General features: G+C 45.1%; 1 protein-coding gene across 1 annotated transcript in view; it reads left to right on the forward strand.

The window, feature by feature from the left end:
* The window catches only part of LOC137379106 (lysosomal protective protein-like), a 49,230-nt gene that overhangs the window by 21,882 nt on the left and 3,382 nt on the right, over positions 1–23,966 (forward strand). Inside the window, exons 2-10 of the mRNA XM_068049806.1 lie at positions 3,293–3,404; positions 4,097–4,234; positions 5,873–6,031; positions 6,933–7,024; positions 11,725–11,809; positions 18,501–18,650; positions 19,000–19,130; positions 21,530–21,692; positions 22,903–22,992. Coding sequence (XP_067905907.1) covers positions 3,293–3,404; positions 4,097–4,234; positions 5,873–6,031; positions 6,933–7,024; positions 11,725–11,809; positions 18,501–18,650; positions 19,000–19,130; positions 21,530–21,692; positions 22,903–22,992 — 1,120 coding nt within the window. The remainder of the gene's footprint in view (positions 1–3,292; positions 3,405–4,096; positions 4,235–5,872; positions 6,032–6,932; positions 7,025–11,724; positions 11,810–18,500; positions 18,651–18,999; positions 19,131–21,529; positions 21,693–22,902; positions 22,993–23,966) is intronic.

Genomic DNA, 23,966 nt, shown 5'->3' on the forward strand with positions numbered 1-23,966 from the left:
CCTCAAATCCCCTCTAAACCTCCTACCCCTTACCTTAAATCTATGCCCCCGTTTATTGACTCCTCCGCCAAGGGAGAAAGTTTCTTCCTATCTATCCTACCAATGCCCCTCATACTTTTGTACACCTCAATCAGGTCCCCCCTCAGTCTTCTCTGCTTTAAGGAAAAAACCCTAGCCTATCCAGTCTCTCCTCTTAGCTGAAATGCTCCAGTGCAATCACATCCTTCCTATAGTGTGGCGACCAGAACTGTACACCGTACTCTAGCTGTGGCCTAACTAGCATTTTATACAGCTCTATTATAACCTCCCTGCTCTTATATTCTATACCTCGGCTAATAATGGCAAGTATCCTATATGCCTTCCTAACCACCTTATCTACCTGTGCTGCTGCCTTCAGTGATCTATGGACAAGTACACCAAGGACCCTCTGTACTTCCTGGGGTCCTACAATCTATTGTATATTCCCTTGCCTTGTTAATCCTCCCAAAATGCATCACCTCGCACTTCTCAGGATTAAATTCCATTTGCCGCTGCTCTGCCCATCTTACCAGCCCATCTATATCGTCCTGTAATCTAAGGCTTTCCTCCTCACTATTTACATAAAAACATAGAAAATAGGAGCAGGCCATTTGGCCCTTCGAGCCGGCTCTGCCATTCATTAGGATCATGGCTGATCTTCCAATTCAGTAACTTGTTCCCGATTTTGCCTCATATCCTTTTGATCCCTTTAAACCCAAGAGCTATATTTAACTCCTTGAAAACATACAATGTTTTGGCTTCAACTGCTTTCTGTGGTAGTGAATTCCACAGGTTCACCACTCTTTGGGTGAAGAAATTTCTCCTCATCTCAGTCCTTTAATGGTTTACCCCATATCCTTAGACTATGACCCCTGGTTCTGGACTCCCCCACCATTGGGAACATCCTTCCTGCATCTACCCTGTCAAGTCCTGTTAGGATTTTATAGGTTTCTATGAAATGCCCCCTCACTCTTCTGAACTCCAGCGAATATAATCCTAACAGACTCAATCCATCCTCATACGTCAGTCCCGCCATCCCAGGATTCAGTATGGTAAACCTTCGCTGCACTCCCTCCATAGCAAGAACATCCTTCCTCAGATAAGGAGACCAAAACTGCACACAGTACTCCAGGTGTGGCCTCCCCAAGGCCCTGTATAATTGCAGCAAGACATCCCTGCTCCTGTACCTGAATCCTCTTGCTATGAAGGCTAACATACCATTTGTATTTTTTACAGCCTGTTGGACCTGCATGCTTACCTTCAGCGACTGGTGTACGAGAACACCCATGTCTCGCTGTATATTCCCCTCTCTCAGTTTATAGTCGTTCAGATAATCTGCCTTCCTGTTTTTGCTACCAAAGTGGATAACCTCACATTTATCCACATTATACTGTATCTGCCATGCATTTGCCCACTCACTCAACTTGTCCAAATCACCCTGAAGCCTCTCTGCATCCTCCTCACAACTCACCCTCCCACCCAGTTTTGTGTCATCTGCAAATTTGGAGATATTGCATTTAGTTCCCTCATTTAAATCATTAATGTATATTGTGAATAGCTGGGGTCCTAGCACCAATCCCTGCAGTACCCCACTAGTCACTGCCTGCCATTCGGAAAAAGACCCATTTATCCCTACTCTTTGTTTCCTGTCTGCCAACCAATTTTCTATCTCTCGCAATACACTATCCCCAATCCCATGCGCTTTAATTTTACATGCTAATCTCTCATGTGGGACTTTGTCAAGCCTTCTGAAAGTCTAAATAAACCTCATCAACTCTACTAGTTACATCCTCGAGGAATTCTAGTAAATTTGTCAAGCATCATTTCCCTTTTGTAAATCCATGCTGACTCTGTCCGATTCTGCTGCTGTTCTCTAAGTGCTCTGCTATAAAATCTTTGATAATGGACTCTAGAATTTTCCCCACTAGTGACGTCAGGCTGACTGGTCTATAATTCCCTGCTTTCTCTCTACCTCCCTTTTTAAATAGTGAGGTTACATTAGCTACCCTCCAATCTGTAGGAACTGTTCCAGAGTCTATAGAATCTTGGAAGATGACCACCAATGCATCCACTATTTCTAGTGCCACTTCCTTAAGTACTCTGGGATGCATACCATCAGGCTCTGGGGATTTATCGGCCTTCAATCCCATCAATTTGCCCAACACTATTCCTCTACTAATACTGATTTCCTTCAGTTCCTCTCTCACTAAGCCCTGTGTTCCCCAACCTTTCTGGTATGATATTTGTGTCCTCCTTTGTGAAGACAGAACCAAAGTATGCATTTAGTTGGTCAGCCATTTCTTTATTCCCCATAATAAATTCCCCTGTTTCTGACTGTAAGGGACCTACATTTGTCTTCACTAATCTTTTTCTCTTCACATACCACTTATGACACCACCAATTTTCATGTCATCTGCAAACTTACTGATCATACCTCTTATATTCATGTCTAAATCATTAACGTACACTACAAACAGCAAGGTCCCAGCACTGATACCTGCGGTACACCATTGGTCACAGGCTTCCAATTGCAAAAACAACCCTTGACCATCACCCTCTGCCTCCTGCCACTAAGCCAATTTTGGATCTAATTTGCCAAATTGCCCTGGATCCCATGGGCTGTTACCTTCTTGACCCATCTCCCATGTGGAACCTTATCAAAAGCCTCACTGAAGTACATGCAGACTACATCAACTGCTTTACCCTCATCTACCACACCTAGTAACCTCCTCGCAAAATTCAATCAAGTTTGTTAGATATGATCTCCCCCTGTCAAAGCCATGCTGAATATTCCTGATTGATCCCTGCCTCTCCAAGTGGAGATTATTCCTGTCCCTCAATTCTTTTCCAATAGTTTCCCTACCACTGATGTTAGACTCACTGGCCTGTAATTACCTGGCTTATCCCTACTACCCTTCTTGAATAATGGTACCACATTCACTGTCCTCAAGTCCTCTGGTACCTCTCCTGTGGCCAGAGAGGATTTGAAAATTTGTGTCAAAGCCCCTGCTATCTCCTCCCTTGCCTCACAACAGCCTGGGATACATCTCATCTAGGCCTGAGGATTTATCCACTTTTAAGCCTGCTAAAACAGCTAATATTTCCTCCCTTTCAATGCTAATATGTTCAAGCGTATCACAGTCTCCCTCCCTCCCTGATCTCTACACCTACATCGTCCTTCTCCATAGTGAACATTGATTCAAAGTAATCATTTAAAACCTCACCTATATCCTCAGTAACTGACCTTAATTCCGACGTGATTTGTGTCCTGCAGGTTTGTGACATCTCAGCAAAACCCACTCAAAGACCCTCTGGTCTTGTGGTTGAATGGTGGCCCTGGGTGCAGTTCCTTGGATGGATTCCTCGCTGAAAATGGACCTTTACATGTAAGTACTTCCTTTACTGAAGGGAAAATGATTGAGCTTCACTGTTGGCTAATCTCAGTCAGGACAGTATTATGAGTTTTAACTCTCTCCTGTGCTGGTGGGAAGGGAGCAGCTTGGGTTCCTGGTTCTGTCCTGATCCAATTCCCACCTCCCAGCTTGAGGTGGTGTTTGAAGATTGGGAAACCTGGGCTCTTGTCCCTCTCCCCTCCCCTCCCAATGTGGATTAGCGATGAAAGCTGCAACTTTCTGGTCAGTATAGCTGAGTGCCATACTGATTTGTACATTTATACTCTGAGCCATTGGGGGAACTGAGAATAGTGTTTTGCTATGAAATGGGGGTGTGTCCACTGAGTGAACAGTCACCAAGGAGCTCCTGAAAATCCCTTCAGGCCATTCTGGACAGGGAATAGAGCTGAAGTATAGACTCAGTGCAGAGGCCCTGAGCTACCAGCACCGAGTGGACGGATGTACCAGCTCAGTCGGCCACCAATAAAATGAACTTTTATTCAACAGGTTCAATGTGGGGTGCCCTGGGGGGGGGGGGCGCGGGAGTGTGAGGGCCTGGGGGTGGGGGAGTTAGTGTGGGGGGTACGAGTGAGTGTGGAGTGAGAGAGCCTGCAGGCTGGGGCGTTGGTTAATGTAGATTCAGGTTGAAGGTCATATCCTGTTGATTCCAATGTGTTTGCTTCCAGGTGAACAATGATGGCAGCACACTCTACATCAACAAGTACAGCTGGAACAAGGTGGCCAATGTGCTGTACCTGGAGTCCCCGGCTGGGGTCGGCTTCTCCTACTCTGATGGTCAAGTCTACACCACCGATGATGATGAGGTATTGTGCCCAGCCTGCCTCCCCCTCTTAGGACATGCCATGTGATGAGGGCTATTTGTCAGGGGCCCCTGTGGCACTCGATCGTGATCCTTTACCACACTGATGCAGCTCCATTCACAAACACATTTGCTTTCTCTAGTTTCATCAATTGTTAATCCATCTCAGATATTCGACCCCTATTCCTTGCCTTCCTACTTTTCGGCTGATCATTTGTTTGATAATAGTGTGAGAAATCTTGCTGAAATCTGAATATATCAAATATATCAGATCCACGGAACTTCTCATGTGTTCTGTAGCCAAGAGTGGTTTAGTTATCGGGTCAAAGAAAGAGCCTGTGTTTCTATAGCACATTTCATAACCTCAAGATGTTCCAAAGTGCTTTACAGCCAATCGAGTATATTTGAAGTGTAGTTATTGTTATAATGTAGGAAACATGGCAGCCAATTTGTGCACAGCAAGCTCCCACAAACAGCAATGTGATAACGAGCAGATAATCTGTTTTTGATTGAGGGATAAATATTGGCCAGGACGCTGGGGATAATTCCATTGCTCCTCTTCAAAATAGTAACATTAATCTTTTACATCCACTCGAGGCAGCTGACACCTTAGTTTAATATCCCATCCGAAGGATGATTACTTGTGGACGACCCGATTCTGGCTCAGGACTTCACGTGTAGCAGATCTTGTTGCGATCTATTGAAAGTCATCTCTCGAGCCAAACCTTTGCCCTTCTGCTCTTTGGGAGGTTTCTGTACTTCCTAAGCTCACCTTAGAACAGCTGCATTACAGTGCGATAGAGGTTTGACTGGGGCAGTACACCTAACATTGCAGCGTTCCTTCAGTACTGATGCTAATAGTGTCAGCCTGGATTGTGTGCTAGTCTCTGGAGTGGGACTTGAACCCACAATCTTCTGACTCTGAGGCAAGGGTGCTACTCACTAAGCCACAGCTGACACTGGAAAGTCTTGGGGCATGACTAAACTCTAGCTCAAAGCTTTCGGGGCAGCTGATAACCCTTAGCCCAGTAGTGTCAATAACTATACCATGCATGTTCTCCTTGGCAGTGGTTCTCAAACTTTTTCTTAGGCAGATCGCTTAGACAGGGCAAAAAACCCCACGGACCACTTAGCAGTTTTATGCCAACTGCTTTTGCTTGCTATGGCAAAAAAAAAATCTCTCAATTAATGGGAGCAATGGTGTTACTTTTAATGAAACACCAATGAGGTGACGTCTGGCTCCAAGCTGGAGAGCTCAGTCTTGTGTCGGGCTCGCTGTTCAGCTGGTTCCTCTTCATTGTTTCCAGCTGATAAGTGTTGAAAATCTGATCTCTCAGTTGTATGTTGCAACAGTAAACTAAATCTTTCTTTCTTATAAAATTACATTACTGTTGTTCGCACTTATAACAACTTGTGCCAGTCTAGTTGTAACATCTCACGAGTTGTGAGGCTGAAGGTTTAGCCTGTTCACTGGTATGGCCTCTGCTGTGGCGTTGTGCGTCAATGGCTTGTATTTTGAACTAGCCAGCAGACCACCTGTGGCAGAGCAGACTTTGAGAACTGCTGTTCTGTGGATCTTTCACCCCATGGGAAGCATAGCACTTAACGCCCTGATCTCATGTTCTTCTCCCCACTTTGGCAGGTCGCAAAGAACAACTACCTGGCCCTGCAGGATTTCTTCAGCAAGTTTCCCAACTTCACCAGGAATGACTTCTACGTGACTGGTGAAAGTTATGGGGGTGTCTACGTGCCAACCCTGAGCTTGAAAATCGCAAATGGAGAAGCTAAAATTAACCTCAAGGTATTTGTGTTTCCTTCTGCCATGGAAACTGGGATCAGCCTATTCTGTGTTTCCCCAGCACCGTGTGTCTCTGCCTGCTGTTGGGTGGAGTGTCCCAGCTGTGGTCTGGAACAGTGCCATATCCCCATAATCTAAAATGGGATTGAAACATGTGCTAAAGGGTGTGTTAATGTGAAAGAATAATGAGCCTCTATTTTATACTGTGCTTTATCACAGTGTCCCGAAGTGCCTCTCAACCAATGAAGCATGCTTGAAGTGGAGTCATTCTTATAATGCAGGATATGCAGCAAATCTTTTGCACAGCAAGCTCCACAAACAGCAATGGATAATCTGTTTTACTGATGTTGGTTGAGGGATAAATAACAACCACAACACCAGGAAGAAATATCCAGCTCTTTTAAATAGTGCGGTGGGATCTTTTATCTGCATCTGAGAGGGAAAGGCAGGGATTTGGTTTACTGTCTGATCAGAAAACAGCACCTCTGACAATGCAGCACTCCCTCAGTACTGCACGAAGTATCAGACTTGTTTTTTGTGCTTCTGTCTCTGGAGTGTGACTCCAACCCACAATCTCCTGACTCGGAGGTGAGAATGATACACACTGAGCCACTGGCATAAGGTGCAGCTCGTCAGTGGGCAGGTGCAGTCCACAGTGGGGCATCATCTAATCCCACAGCCAATCCCTGCACGACTGTGTTAATTTATCACCGCTGTGGGGGGGGGGGGGGGGTGGGAACAGTTGACCTCCGCACCTGTACGTGAAGATTGGCCCCATTGGGCAAGGTGGCAGAGGAATGCCTGTGCTTATGTACCCTGGAGTGAAAGCCTTCGGGGGTGGGGCCGGGAGGTGGGCGGGCAGGAGCCCAGCTTCTTGTGGTGATGTTACATTTCTGTGTTGTAGGGGTTTGCAGTCGGGAACGGACTGAGCAGCACGTATTTCAACGACCAGTCACTTGTCTATTTTGGATACTACCATGGACTCTTCGGGGACACGTGGGTATTGTGTTCAAACCCCCAAACCGGGTACATTAAATCACAATGTGAGGTTGGTCTTAAAGGGGCATCACCCTCACTTGCCCTGAAATGTTGCACGAGCAGGGTAGGCAGCCCTGTTCAATGTGGGCCGACCTGTTTCTGTTGAAGTAGCCAGGCTCCCATTCCAAGTGGCGCCACATCCTAGGATACAAAGAGTGCAAAATAAATAGTGACAGGAAGGCAGGCAGCCTTTTCTCATTCTAATTTGAGTTCTTTTTTGAAAAATAAAACATGACAGATTAACCTTTGGAGGCTTGTTGAGGGGAAGAGGGGAAGCTAGAAGGGGAAGAGGGATACTGGTTTTGGCCAGAGGGTCCTTGCCTCTTACCAGCTGCTCTTGGGGGAACAAGTAGGAATGAGGTGAGTCGGTGGAGGGTTCAGGGTGTGAGGACAGTACCGGGATTGAGCTGGTGGTGTGAAGGTGTAGGTGACACCACAGGGCAGAGGAGTGGGGAAGCACATTTTATCCACAGCCCTCACTTCGTTAGTGGCTCCTTTCCCTGATACATTACCTTGCATTGGAAAGGAAATGAAAGATGATAAAAAGATAGAAGCAAGAAGAATAGTTAAGAGGAAAGAAGCAGGAGCAAAAAGAAAGCAACATGAGACATTAGAAACAGACATGAGATATTCTTTGATTTAATGTGATCAATGTCACAGGTGATTGACTTTTCAAAGATGTGATCAAGTTTAATAATTGTACATTAGCTATTTCTTGATGCCCTCTATTAATTCAATGTAGTTTGTTGTCATCCTTCTCTCTTGTGCCCCCCTCACTACCCCCTGCACCCACCCCGACAGTATGGAACCGGGGCTCCCTGCACTAAATTGACAAACTAGTGTCCGAGGCAGCATTTTGTCAGAGGATGTGCCATTGGGTCATTACTGAGCGAGCCCGTGTCAGTGGCCCTCTAGGTAGACTGACCAGGAGGTTCCCCAGTTCCCGTCATTTGTAGGTCTTTGACTTGTTTGTTTTTTTATTCTTTCGTGGCATGTGGGCATCACTGGCCTAGCTTACATTTATTGCCCAAGGTGGTGGACCACTTTGTTCAGCCACTGGTGACGGTTTGGTAGAACTTAGACCAATCCTCATTTGTTTCCACATATTCAAAAAAAATTATAAATTTGTTTTTAAACATGACATGTAACACTTTTATCTTAGTTTGATGGTACATAGTTTCAGGTATAAAATGATGTACCATTATTATACAGAGAGACTATATGCCCTCTCATTGGGAAATGTGTATGGGGGAGGGGGCAATTTAAACTCAGCAGATTAATTAACTCCATTAATTTCTATTGGGATTTGTGGAATCTACTACAATGCATTAAGCATGTTAGAATTGCATTAACAATAGTACAATATATGCAAATATTGGGTTATGTACATATTGACAGTAACAGTGCCACTAATTGGGGAGTAAGCTTCTCGGCACCTGCCGCCTCTTGAGAGAGGGCACTCTGTGTATGGAGGACCGATGATAGCTGGAGGCTGAACTTCATAGAATGGCTTCCTTCTGTGCTGTGACCATTTGGCCCTTTGAGTCTTTGTCGATCTCTGTAAGAGCAATCCAGCTGGTCCCACTCTTTCCCCCCCCCCCCCCCCCCCCACCCCCCTCGGTAAGCCTGCAAATTTTCCCTTCAAACACTAATCCGATCTCCTTCTGAAAGACATGATTGAATCTGTCTCCAGCACACTCTCAGGTAGTGCATTCCAGATCCTAACTACTTGCTGCAGAAAAAAGGTTTTCCGCCTGTCGCCATGGTTCTTTTGCCAACCACCTTAAATCTGTGTCCTCTGGTTCTCGATCCTTCTGCCAATGGGAACAGTTTCTCCCTATATACTCTGTCCAGATCCCTCATGATTTTGAACATCTTGTTCATATCATCTCTTCTCCTTCCCTAAGGAGAACAGCCCCAACTTCTCCAATCTATCCATGTAACTGAAGCCTCTCATCCCTGGAACCATTGTAGTAAATCTTTTCTGCATCCTCTCCAGTACTTTCACACCCTTAAGTATGGTTCCCAGAATTGGACACAGGATTCTAGTTGTGATTGAACCAGTGTTTTGTACAGATTTGTTATAACTTCCTTGCTTTTGTAATCTATGCCTCTATTTATAAAGCCCAGGATCCCGAATGGTTTTTTAAAACTGTTTTCTTAAACTACCCTGACACCTTCGGTGACTTGTGCACGTATACCCTCAGGTCTGTCTGTTTCTGCACCTGCTTTAGAATTGTTCCCTTTATTTTATGTTGCCTGTCCTTGTTCTTCCTACCAAAATATATTATTTCACACATCTATGCATTAAATTTAATCTGCCACATGTCTGTCCCTTCCACCAGCCTGACTGTCTCCTCAGTTCACAATACTTCCAAGTTTTGTGTTATCTGCAGATTTTGAAATTGTGTCCTTTACACCCATGTCTAGGTCATTCATATAGATCATGAAAAGCAGTGGTCCTGGAAATCCCATTGTATACTTCTCTCTAGTCAGAAAAATAACTTCACCACAACTCTTTCCAGTCACTGAGCCAATTTCGTATCCATGCTGCCACTGTCCCTTTTATTCCATGGGCTTCAACTTTTCGAGCAAGCATATTGTGTGTTACTGTATCAAACGCCTTTTGGAAGTCTATCGTCATGCAGGCCCCCACCTGCCAAGAATGAGGAATATTAATTTTGCCACATGAACATTAATTTAAAACTGTTACTGGAGTGAAGAACTGGTTTAAAAAAAACACAATGGATCCTTGGCTGGAGAGACATTTTTGCATATTAACAGACAGTACTTGGAAAGGACAAAGGGGCTACTCCCTGCTCCAATTTAATCCACAATGGACCTTTGATTACCAGATGTTGAGGGTGGAGGTGCTTGCATTCCAGGTTCACTGCTAAGATGGCCGAATATACAAATGGATGTGGTCATAATCAGCTAGTCACATGACTAACCTGCCGGGTCACCTGAGTTCTTTTTTGAATTTGAACTTGCCACGGGGTTTTGAACTGGCAGAAAGTTCCTGGCTCCTGGATTGAGAACATCTCTCTCCTGTCTGCACCCATCTCTTTCTCACAGAACTCCAGGACCCACTGAAGACACGTGAACCCCAAGAGAGAAAAGTCTCCTACAGTAAACAAGGTTTAAGAAGAATACTGGGCCCCAATGAGAAGCAAGATCCACCTACAAACAAGGACTCTACAGTGAGCTCGAAGCAAAGTAACAAGAAACTCTTCAGATATTGCCTCAAACCTCTTTATTTTTCCTCCCTTTTCTGTCTCTATTTGCATGTGCGTATCGCGTATGCATGCTAGCATGGGGCGTGGCATGTATCCATAGGCGTTAACCAAATTAGAGTTTAAGTTTTAATAAATTTCACTTTTCTTCTTTAAACCTAAAAGTCTGTTTGTTTGTGCTCATTTCTTTGCCCAATAATTGGAAAGCAGTGAACAAGGATTCATCAAGGGGGAGCTCAAAAGACAGTGTGTTTAAAATTAAATCCTGTTACAAGAAGGCCAGGTGAAGGCTGAAAGGGACCCTTTGACACCTTTCTCACCTGGTCGTAACACTATGTACACCATATCAACCGCATTATACTCATCAAAAAACTCAAAACAAATTTGTTAAACTCGACTTGCCCTTAACAAATCTGTGCTGGCTTTCCTTAATTAACAATCACTTGGACAAATGTGGATGAACTTTGTATGGGTTTGCGGTTTCTAAAAGCTTTCCCACCACCGAGATTAAACTGACAGGCCTGTAATTGCTGGGTTTATCCTTCAAAATAAACGGAGTAACTTTGCAACTCTCCAACCTTCTGGCACCACCCTTGTATCTAAGGAGGATTGGAAGATTATGGCCAGTGCCTCCGTAATTTCCACCTTTTACTCAGTATCCTCGGATGCATCCCATCCAGTCCTGGTGACTATCAACTTTACGTACAGCCAACCTTTCTAATACCTCATCTTTATTAATTTTTATCCCATTCAGTGTCTCAACTACCTCCTCTTTCACTGACTTTGGCAGTATCATCTTCCTTGGTAAAGACAGATACAAAGTACTTACTTAGTACCTCAGCCATGCCCTCTGCATCCATGTGTAGGTCTCTTTTTTTTTTTTGGTTCTTAATTGGCCCCATACCTCCTTTTATCACCTTTTTACTATTTGGATTCCTTTTTTTAATGTTGGCTTCCAGTCTCTTCTCAAATTCTTTCTTTGCTTTTCTTATTTCCCTTTTCACTTCCTCTCTCAACCTTCTAAATTCTGCCCAGTTCTCACTTGTATTATCAACCTGATATCTGTCATATGCACGCCTTTTCTGCTTCATCTTACTCTCTATCTCATAATATTCAGGGAGCTCTGGTTTTGTTGGCCATACCTTTTCCCCCTCCGACCTTTCTTTCCTTCCTTATGTTTCCTGAACACCTTGTAGCCAGGAATATTTAATAACCAGTCCTGCCCGTTTTTTGGAGCCAGGTCTGCGTTACCACCGCAATGTACAGTAGCTGCCGACTGAGCTTGATGTGAGGAGACCAAGGGAGGGGAATAGGATTGGAAAGGCAGGAAATGTTCAAGGGCATATGACCCTCAGCGCACACAGGTATAGTCAACCGTCGCGACCTAGATCACGTCATCTATCTATCTTTCTTTCCCCACTTAAGATTGTGGAGCACGCTGAACACACGCTGCTGCAAAGATGGATCCTGCAACTTCTTCAACAACACCGACTATAACTGCCAAGAATCAGTAGGTTTTCCTTGTTCACTTATCGTCCCCAGCTTGCTTGCTCACTCTCTGATTCTATGTGCTGTGGATATATGAAAGACTTGTATTTCTACAGTTCCTTTTATGACCGCAGGATGTCCCAAGGTGCTTTACAGACAATGAGGTACTTTTGAAGTCTAGTTACTGTTATAAAGGAGGTGACCAATTTGCAAACAGCAAGATCTCTCAAACAGCAATGTGATAATCACCTGATCATTTGTACTAGTGATGCTGATTGATGGATAAATATTAGAGAGAGAAATCCACTGCTCTTTGAAAAGTGCCTTGAGATCTGTTGTGTCCATCAGAAGGCAAATCAAGCCTTTAATGGCACCTCCAATATTGCAGCACTCCCTCAGTACTATACTGGAGTGACAGCCTAGATTTTGTGCTAGAGTCTCTGGAGTGAGACTTGAACCCACAACCTTCTGACTCAGAGGTGAGAGTGCAATCCACTGAACCACAACTGACTAACACTTCTGCCTTTTCTGGATGGCGACAATTTTAACTCTACTCACCCAATCGAAACTGACCCCATCAGATCAGCCATCCAGTTTTTAGATTGTCAATAGCTCACACCTGCCTGGTCTTTGACAAGTTTAGCTAGACTTGGTCTGATGGAGTTTCCATTCTTCCTTCTGGGCATTTGGTCAGGCCAGAATTGGGTCTGGGTGCGATTTCTCCAGCGGACAGACTTTAACATTCCTTCTGTAAGCTGTCACATGAAGACTGCTCCAGTCAGGGTGAGGTACCAGATGGCTCAGCTGTACTGCAGCAAGAATTTCCATGTTCAGAAGAGGGTGGATAAAGGAAGATAATTTGGAAGGGAAAAATGCCAAGGCTGAGTTGAGAGGCAGTTACTTGTACCCTCCAAACCAGGGAATGTTTGGTTTTTGCGGCACTCCTTCTAAAATACAGCATAGAAGAAGGCCATTTGGCCCATTATATCTGTGCCAGCTCTTGGAAAGAGCTGTCCAATTAGTCCCTCGCCCTGTTGTCCCCAAAGCTGTGCACAATTTTCCCCTTCAAGTATTTATCCACTTCCCTTTTGAAAGTTACTGGTGAACCCGCTTGCAGTACATTCCTGATCATAACTTGTTACATAAGAAAAATTTAAGTTTCTCATCTACCCCCAGTTCTTTTGCCAATTACTGTAAATCTATGTGCTTTAGTTCCAACCATCATGCCCATGGAATAGTTTCTCCCTATCTACTCTATGTAAACCCAACATAATTTTGAACACCTCTATTCAATAAACCTCCCCTTTAACCTTCCCTGATCCAAGGAGAATAACCCTAGTTTCTCTAACCTCACCATGTAACTGGAGTTTCTCATCCCTGTGAACATTCTGGTAAACCTTCCAGTAGTGTGGTGCCCAGAATTGGACTCCCAATTTGGGAGAGCTGTCCTACAGACTAGTCAAGCAGCAGCCTGACATAGCCATACTCACGGAATCATACCTTACAGACAATGTCCCAAATGCTGCCAGCACTATCCCCATCCCCTGTCCCATCGGCAGGACAGACCCAACAGAGGTAGCGACACAGTGATATATAGGCGGGAGGGAGTTGCCCTGGAATTCCTCAACATCGACTCTGGACCCCATGAAGTCTCATGGAATCAGGTCAAACATGGACAAGGAAACCTCCTGCTGATTGCCACCTACTGCCGTCCCTCAGCTGATGAATTAGTACTCCATGTTGATCACCACTTGGAGGAAGCACTGAGGGTGGCAAGGGTGCAGAATGTACTCTGGGTGGGGGACTTCAATGTCCATCTCCCAGAGTGGCTCGGTAGCACCACTACTGACCAAGCTGTCCGAGTCATAAAGGACATAGCTGCTAGACTGGGTCTGTGGCAGGTGGTGAGGGAACCAACAAGAGGGAAAAACATACCTGACCTTGTCCTCACCAATCTGCCTGCCGCAGTTGCATCTGTCCATGACAGTATTGCTAGGAGTGACCACTGGCACAGGTCTTGTGGAGATGAAGTCCCGTCTTCACATTGAGGATACCCTCCATCGTGTTCTGTGGCACCATGCTAAATGGGATAGATTTCGCACAGATCTATCAATGCAAAACTGGCGCTGTGGGCCATCAGCAGCAGCAGAATTGTACTCAACCACAATCTGTAACCTCGGCATATTTCCCACTCTACCATTACCATCAAGCCAGGGGATCAACCTTGGTTCACTGAAGAGTGCAGGAGGGCATGCCAGGAGCAGCACCAGGTACACTTCAAAATGAGGTGCCAACCTGGAGAAGCTACAACAGCGTAAGTAGCATGCTATAGAGCTAAGTGATTCCACAACCAACGGATCAGATCTAAGCTCTGCAGTCCTGCCGCATCCAGTCACGAATGGTGGTGGACAATTAAACAACTAACAGGAGGAGGTGGCACCACAAATATCCCCATCCTCAATGATGGGGGAGCCCAACACATCAGTGCAAAAGATAAGGCTGAAGCATTCGCAACAATCTTCAGCCAGAAGTGCCGAGTGGATGGTACATCTCGGCCTCCTCCTGAAGTCCCCAGCATCACAGATACCAGTCTTCAGCTAATTCGATGTGATATGGTGGCTCAACCGTAGCTTACAAAACAAATTAGGGATAGTATTAGATCCAAGGCGCAGAAATATAAAATGGCCAGTACAAGCAAAAAGCCTGAGGATTGGGAGCAGTTTAGAATTCAGCAAAGGAGGACAAAGGGATTGATTAAGAAGGGGAAAATAGAGTGAGTAAGCTTGCAGAGAACATAAAAACTGACTGTAAAAGCTTCTATAGATATGTGAGGAGAAAAAGATCAGTGAAGAAAAATGTTGGTCCCTTGCAGTCAGAAACAGGGGAATTTATAATGGGGAACAAAGAAATGGCAGATCAATTAAATGCATACTTTGGTTCTGTCTCCTCAAAGGAGGACACCAATTACTTCCCAGAAATAATGGGGAACATAGGGTCTAGTGAGAAGGAGGAACTGTATGAAGTCAGTATTAGTAGGGAAATGGTGTTAGAGAAATTGATGGGATTGAAGGTTGATAAATCCCCAGGGCCTGATAATCTACATCCCAGAGTACTTAAGGAAGTGGCCCTAGAAATAGTAGATGCATTGCTGGTCATTTTTCAAAATTCTATAGACTCTGGAACAGTTCCAACAGATTGGAGGGTAGCTAATGCAACCCCAATATTTAAAAAAGGAGGTAGAGAGAAAACAGGGAATTATAGACCGGTTAGCCTGACATCAGTAGTGGGGAAAATGCTACAGTCCATTATGAAAGACGTTTTAGCAGAGCACATGGAAAACAGTGACAGGAACGGACAAAGTCAACATGGATTTACGAAAGGGAAATCATGCTTGACAAATCTACTGGAATTTTTTGAGGATGTAACTAGTAGGATAAGGGAGAACCAGTGGATGTGGTGGACTTTCAGAAGGCTTTCGATAAGGTCCCACACAAGAGATTATCATGCAAAATTAAAGCACATGGGATTGGGGGTAAGGTACTCTCATGGATAGAGAACTGGTTGGCAGACAGGAAACAAAGAGTAGGAATAAACGGGTCTTTTTCCAAGTGGCAGGCACTGACTAGTGGGATACTGCACGGATCAGTGCTAGGACCCCAACTATTCACTATATATTAATGATATAGATGAGGGAATTAAATGTAATCTATCCAAGTTTGCACGACACAAAGCTGGGTGGGAGTGGGAGCTGTGAGGAGGACGCAGTGAAGCTCGTGTGATTTGGACAGGTTGTGTGAGTGGGCAAATACATGGCAGTTGCAGTATAATGTGGATAAATGTGAGGTTATCCACTTCAGTGGTAAAAACAGAAAGGCAGATTATTATCTGAACGGCGATAGATTGGGAAAGGGGGAGGTGCAATGAGACCTGTATGTCCTTGTGCACCAGTCGCTGAAAGTAATCACGCAGGTGCAGCTGGCAGTTAAGAAGGCAAATGGTATATTGGCCTTCATTGCAAGAGGATTCGAGTACAGGAGCAAGGATGTGTTGCTGCAATTATACAAGGCCTTGGTGAGACCACATCTGGAGAATTGTGTGTAGTTTTGGTCTCCTTATCTGAGGAAGGATGTTCTTGCTATGGAGGGAGTGCAGCGCAGGTTCACCAGACTGATTCCTGGAATGGCAGGACTGACGTACGAAGAGAGATTGAGTCAATTAGGCTTGTATTCGCTAGATTTTAGAAGAATGAGAGGGGATCGCAAAGAAACCTACAAAATTCTAACAGGACTGGACAGACTAAATGCAGGAAGGATATTCCTGATGATGGGGGAGTCCAGGACCAGATGGTCACAGTCTAAGGGTAAGGGGTAAGCCATTTAGGACTGAGATGAGGAGGGATTTCTTCACCCAGAAAGAGGTGAACCTGTGGAATTCTCTACCACAGAAAGCAGTTGAGGCCAAATCATTAAATATATTCAAGTAAGAGTTATATATCGTTCTTGGGGCTAAAGGGATACGGGGAGAAAGCGGGAACAGGTCGCTGAGTTTGGATGATCAGCCATGATCGTATTGAATGGCGGAGCTGGCTCAAAGGGCCGAATGGCCTACTCCTGCTCCTATTTTTCTATGTTTCTATATCAAGAAATGACTGAAGGCACTGGATACTGCAAAGGCTATGGGCCCTGACAACAATCCAGCAATAGTACTGAAGACCTGTGCTCCAGAACAGGCCGCGCCCCTATCCAAGCTGTTCCAGTACAGCTACAGCACTGGCATCTGTCCGACAATGTGGAAAATTTCCCAGGTATGTTCTGTACACAAAAAGCAGGACAAATCCAACCCAGTCAATTACCATCCCATCAGTTTACTCTCAATCATCTGTGAAGTGATGAAAGGTGTCGTTCAACAGTGCTATCAAGCGGCACTTGCTTAGCAATAATCTGCTTACTGAAGCTCAGTTTGGGTTCCACCTCATTCCTGACCTCATTACAGCCTTGGTTCAAACATGGACAAAAGAGCTGAACTCGTGAGAGTGACTGCCCTTGACATTAAGGCAGCATTTGACAGAATATGGCATCAAGGAGCCCTGGCAAAACTGGAATCGGGGAAAACTATCTGATGTTTGGAGTCATACCTAGCACAAAGGAAGATGGTTGTGGTTGTTGCAGATCAATCTTCCCAGCTCCAGGACATCATTGCAGGAGTTCCTCGGGGTTGTGTCCTAGGCCCAACCATCTTCAGCTGCTTCATCAATGACCTTCCTTCAGTCATAAGATCAGAAGTGGGGATGTTCGCTGATGCTTGTACAATGTTCAGCACCATTCGTGACTCCTCCGATATTGAAGCAGTCCGTGCAGAAATGCAGCAAGACCTGGACAATATCCAGGCTTGGGCTGATAAGTGACAAATAACATTCATACCACACAAGTGCCAGACAATGACCATCTTCAATAAAAGAGAATCTAAGTATCTCCACTTGACATTCAATGGCATTACCATCGCTGAATCCCCCACTATCAACATCCTGGGGGTTACCATTGACCAGAAACTGAACTGGACCAGTCATATAAATACTGTGGCTACAAGAGCAGATCATAGGCTAGGAATCCTGCAGTGAGTAACTCACCACCTGACACCCCAAAGCCTGTCCACCATCTACGAGGCACAAGTCAGGAGTGTGTTGGAATACTCTCCACTAGTCTGGATAGGTGCAGCTGCAACAACACTCAAGAAGCTCAACACCATCCAGGACAAAGCAGCCCGCTTGATTGGCACCCCATCCACAAACATTCACTCCCTCCACCACCGACGCACAGTGTGTACCATCTGTAAGATGCACTGCAGCAACGCACCAAGGCCCCTTAGACAGCACCTTCCAAACCCGTGACCTCAACCACCTCGAAGGACAAGAGCAGCAGATGCATGGGAACATCACCACCTGAAAGTTCCCGTCCAAGTTGCACACCATCCTGACTTGGAACTATATCGCCATTCCTTCACTGTCGGGTCAAAATCCCAGAACTCCTTCCTCGCAGCAGTGTTGGTGTACCTACCTCACATGGACTGTAGTGGTTCAAGAATGTGCTCAGCACCACCTCAAGGGCAATTAGGGATGGGCAATAAATACTGGCCTAGCCAGTGATGCCCACATCCCATGAACGAATTTTTAAAAAAATAGTACTGCAACTTTCACAACCTCAGGACTTCTAACAGTACTTTACTTTACTTTACAAGTGTAGCCACTGTTGTAACATAGGAAACATGGCAGTCAATTTGTGCATAGCAAGATCCCACAATCAGCAATGTGATCACCAGATGATCTGTTTTTAGTGATGCTGATTGAGAAATTAATATTGACCAGGATGCTGGGCAGAACTCTCCTGTTCTGCTTCAAATATTGCCATGGGATATGTTCCATTCACCTGAGAGTGTTGATGGGTCTCAGTTTAATATCTAATTTAACAGTTTCCTTGCTCTTGCTCTTTCTCCCTGTATTTTTAAAGCCCAGGATCCCATTATGTGTTTTTTTTAAACGTTATTCAATGTCCTGCCATCTTCTTAGATTTATATATGTGACCATCAGTTTGGATGCAAGTGTAATCCTTGGTCCAGATGTCTGTTCCCGGATGGAGAGAGACACCGATCTGGTACAAAGTGATGGGTACTCAAGTAGACCTGAGAAAACAGACAGTGGAAAATTATTTTCTTTACAGATCAAGGAAGTCGTCATCATCATCTACGATAGTGGACTCAATATGTACTCACTGTACATGGATTGTGCTGGGGGAATACAAAGAAGTGATGCCCGCTTTCTCAGAGACTTCAAGAACCTCTTTCAATTTTACAACTTGGAAGCAGTGGAGGTACAAAGCATGTTCTTTCTGTATAAAATCCCAATGGATGAACCACATCCCAATCACTCCCAATGGACTAAGCCCCTTCCATACACTCTGTGTGTATAGGATTCTGATGCACCCAATCCTTTCCCATTACTTCAATTGTACAGAATTCCAATGGTCCATTTTCCTCCCACATATACATTTCCTGATCTCGGTGTAAAATAGTGCCTAATTATCTGGAGTGTGATTAGCTGGGTCAACTTGATTTGGTATGTGAAATTAGTTTCTTGTGGTGTATCTATGCTCTGTGTCACTCACACCCCCTCAATGCTACTGTAAATCTGTGTGTGTCTGTCTCTTTCTTTCTTACCAGAACACAGTTGAATCCCGGACCCTGGTTCCTCCATGTATCAATGGGACAGCCCAGAACATCTGGCTAAATCGTGCAGATGTGAGAAAGGCCCTACATATCCCAGAATTTGTCCAGCCTTGGGAACTCTGCAGGTAAGAGAACATGTTGGCAAACTGGCAATATTGCATGTGCAAGACACCTCCGATTTGGATGTCTCGGTTTAACATCTCATCTGAAAGAAGACACTTCCAGCAGTGTAGCATTCCCTCAGCACTGCACTGGAGTATCAGCCTGGATTTTGTGCTCCGGTCTTTGTAGTAGGATAAACTGTGACCAGTTAGTCTAACCTCAATAGGGGGATAATATTCCTGTTCGTGGATCAAATACCCAGTTTCCATCCCCTTCAAATGGGTTCAGTGGAAATGAAAATCAGGCGGGTGTAAATCGGGCGGCTGATCCACTACCTCCTGTGGTAAAAGTGAAAATTCACCGCCCCCCCCCCCCCCCCCTTGAAGTTTGCTGATGTTCTCCAGAAGGAGCGGGTTTGGCAAATATTGGAAGACTGGAATAAACTTCAAGTGGACATAAAAAGATTAGTGAAACCAGCTGTCAGCTGGATGCTTCCACTTGATGTGGATAAGTGAGAGGGAATAGTTTTAAGAGGAAAAATGAGGATTAGGGAGTATGCACTTGATGGAAAGACACTGAAGGGTGTGGATGAACAGAAGCCCAAGGGTTCAAATACATAAATCCCTGTAAGTTCATGTAAGTATAAATAAAGCAATCCTAAAAAGGCCAATAGAATTTGGATTTTATAAATGAGAGTGAAGAGGTAATGATCAATTTATACAAAGCATTGATTAATTGGACCACTGTTACAGCACTGTTTCCGGCTTCCTATAATAAAAGGAATTTGGAGCCACAGAGAGTGTACAGTGTAGATTCACCAGCATGATGCCAGGGATGCGAAACAATAATTGAGAAGCTTGAAATGCTGGAGCAGAGAAGGCTGAGAAAAGTTAAGTTGAGGTTTTTAAAATTATGAAGGTTTATGATCAAGTAAATATAGAAAGTCTGCTCCCTCTGTTTTGAGACAGTGATGAGCAAACATCAATTAGAAAGTCTCAAAGGTTAGAAGGCACTTCTTCACACTGAGTGCTGTTGGAGCATGGAATGCTTTGCCACAGGGAGTGATTGAGGCAGAGACCACTGCACCTTTTAAGGGAGTGTGGGTCAAATATTTAAAGCAGAGCTATGTGCTAGGGGAGCAGAGCAGGGCCAAAGGATTTGTTTTGGATTGCTCTTTCAAAGAACCATAACAGACGCAATGGGCAGAATGGCCTCTCACTGTGATGTAAACCTCTAATGAAATCAAGCATCAGACAGCATTGTAAAGATTCAGTTACCTGGCTTGACAGTTGGGTGTATTCAATAAGAGCATTAATAGCGAAGGCCATTCAGCCCCTTGATCCTGTTCTGCCATTTAATTAGATCATGGCTGATCTGTATCTCAATTCCATTTACCTGCCTTGGTTCCGTAACCATCAATTCCCCTTACCTAACAAAAATCTACCCTATTGAACCCTTTCATAATTTGAACACCTCGATTAGATCACCCCTCACCCTTCTAAACTCTGGAATTGAGACTGGGATTAATTTTGATATAGTCGTTTGGTAGTACATAACATGTCTCTATTTTCAGCAATACTCAAGTAATCGAAGCTTTTCGTCTTGCACTCATCAGGATAGTACGCAAGAATAACTAATATAAGGGAAAACAACAACTTATACTGCATGAGAAGAGAGTACTGATTGGTCAAGGCATTGCCATGGAGAATGTACCAGTTTATAGTGACTGACCGTTAACTGCCAAGCTTTGTTTGAAACTTAAACCAGGCAGCTTGACTGTGATTGGTCAAGGCATTGCCCAGAGGAACGAACCAGCGAATGGCTGTCACTTTGTGCCTGTTTCAGCTGAAACAGGCACAATGTGTGTACATGTTCTTTCTGTCTGCAAAGAACAGGGCCCTGTTAATATATGTAGCTTCCAGTATTCGCAAATGCGCCACACTGCAAGCCCAACTGACAATCTTAAAGTGGTTGTCAGTGTAATTCTTAGCACACTGAGGATTATTTAGCAAATGTTGTCCAATTGCAGAATCACAACTAATGTTGGACATTGCGCAGGCTGGTTGGGTACAGCCTGTACCTTGCCCATTGTGAACAGCGGAAGGGACATGTTGTTTGAGACGATCCGCCAGTCTTTGGGATGTATGGCATATGTACCTAGCATCACACTGGCATTGAAATTCATACATCACATTACTCATTTGTGTGATAGGCAGGACATCTTTCTGGCTTGACGGCAGCATCCTGTTAGTGGTGAACACCATACATGTTGCTACTGCATTATTACATTGGTTATTCTTGTGTATTGTCCTGATGAGTGCAAGATGAAAAGATTCAACAACATCTCTATTTTCAGCAAGTCCTAACTTTGATATATTTATTTTTATTCTAACCTGAGCTAAACCATCTTCTCCCCCTGCAGTGAGGTAGTTAGTGAAAACTACCATCGCCTCTACAGTTCCATGCGTGACTTCTACCTGCAGCTGCTCAGCAAGGGTCTCCGTGCGCTGGTCTACAATGGAGACACTGACATGGCCTGCAACTTCCTGGGCAATAACTGGTTTGTGCAGTCATTGAATCAGAAGGTACGTAAGGATACGACTCTTTTACTGGGACTGGCAGCTAAGATGTTCCCTCCATCCTTGATTTTCAGAGCTCCATGATTCTGTAAACCTTCCCAGTCGGAAGATTATTATTGTAATGTTCTGTGCTCAGTTAAGCAGCTGATCCAGCCTCAGGTATGGGGACAGTGGAGATGTTAATAATTAAGGAAGGGGGAAATAGGCAGGGGTTTTCCTGCTGCTGATCGCTGACCCCTGCTGGAAAGTGTTGGGGTGGATGACAGGTCAGCCTGGGATCAACAATGAAGAGTCTGCTGAGGTTTCCTTTCTTTTATTATTCATTCACCGATGTGGACGTCGTTGGCAAGACCAGCATTTATTGTCCATCTCATATTGCCCTCAAGAAGCTGGTATTGGTCCTTCCTGAACTGCTGCAGTCCATGTGGTGTATGTTCACCCACAGTGCTGTTAGGGAGGGAGTGCCAGGATTTTGACCCAGTGACAGTGAAGGAACGGTGATATATTTCCAAGTCAGCAGTGTGTTTCACTTGGAGGGGAAGTTGGAGGTGGTGGTGTTCCAATGCGCCTGCTGCCCTTATCCTTCTAGGTGGTAGAGGTCGTGATTTGGGAGGTGCTGTCGTAGGAGCCTTGGCGAGTTCCTGCAGTGCATCTTGTAGATGGTACACACTGCTGCCACTGGGTGCCGATGGTGTACGGAGTGAATGTTTAAGGTGGTGGACGGGCTGCTTTGTCGTGGATGGTGTCGAGGTATTCATCAAATGATGGATGATGGTCTTGGTCTGTGAGCCCAAGGAAGGGTCAGCACCCGTGGGGGTGGGTGGGGTAAACATTCCAGTGAATTAGAGAGTTGAGCAGTTTGCACCATACAAGTGGACTGTGCTGTGATCCCAGACGCTGAGTGCCTGGCACTGACACTAGCCCAACACTCCGATGTCCCATCTATATCAAAGGCCCTGTCCGTCAACAACAGTTGTCCAATATAATCTGCTGAATTCTCCCTCTCGCACTGCTGGACAGATTCTGGGATAGTGGATAAGAGTGTGTCTGTGAGCGAGGTCCTTGCAGATCATTAATATGGAAAGTATAAACTCCAGCCTATGTGGTCAGGGCAGGTGCTCTGCCTGTGAACTCCAGTAAGAGTTGAGCTGCAGGTGTGTGTGTAATTCCTAAAGAATAACTAACTACCTGACTAACTAGCCTGCTTCACCACCAGAAAACCATAGACTACCAATCATGGACTTACAATAAGCAGATCGCAGGGTTCTACGAGCAGTATGGAAACCTCACCTACCTGACTGTCAAGGTAACTAATGCTTTTTACATCACTTCTCCTTTGGTCTAATGTAGAATCACTGAGTAATCGTGGAATCTACACCCACAGTGACGCTAACAATAAAAGTATAACATGAGACAGGCTACAACCTGATCACAAATCACTGAATGAAGCAGAGCAATTACTGCAGTTAGACTTTTCTGAGAAAGAAAGATTAGCATTAATCTAGCACCTTTCTCAACCTCAGCACGTTCCAAAGCCCTTGACAGTCAATGAGGTTCTTTGATAAATTGCAGTCACTGTTGTACCTTAAAGACAGCAGCCAAGTTCCACACAGCAAGTTCCCACAACCAGAAATATAACAACCAGATAATGTTTCAGTGACCATGTTAGAGGGACAAACATTGTCCGAGACCCCAGGAAGAACTGACACTTCAGATACTCCAATCACCCACTGTCTCTCACTGACCCCTGTTATACTCCACTCACACCCACTTCTCACACTGATCCCTGTGATGTTCCACTCACCCCCCACCCCCCCCTGCCCGTCTCACCATGTCCCCTGTGATACTCCACTCAGCCCGTCTCACACTGACCCCTGTGATATTCCACTCAGCCCGTCTCACACTGACCCGTGATATTCCACTCAGCCCGTCTCTCACTGACCCCTGTGATATTCCACTCACCCCGTCTCACACTGACCCCTGTGATATTCCACTCACCCCGTCTCACACTGACCCGTGATATTCCACTCACCCCGTCTCTCACTGACCCCTGATGTACTCCACTCAGCCCGTCTCACACTGACCCCTGTGATATTCCACTCACCCGCTGTCTCACACTGACCCCTGTGATATTCCACTCACCCGCCGTCTCACGCTGACCCGTGTTACTCCACTCACCCGCTGTCTCTCTCTGACCCGTGTTACTCCACTCACCCGCTGTCTCGCACTGACCCGTGTTACTCCACTCACCAGCTGTCTCACACTGACCCCTGTGTTACT

The sequence above is a fragment of the Heterodontus francisci genome, chromosome 17 (assembly GCF_036365525.1).
Source record: "Heterodontus francisci isolate sHetFra1 chromosome 17, sHetFra1.hap1, whole genome shotgun sequence".
Classification (NCBI taxonomy): domain Eukaryota; kingdom Metazoa; phylum Chordata; class Chondrichthyes; order Heterodontiformes; family Heterodontidae; genus Heterodontus; species Heterodontus francisci.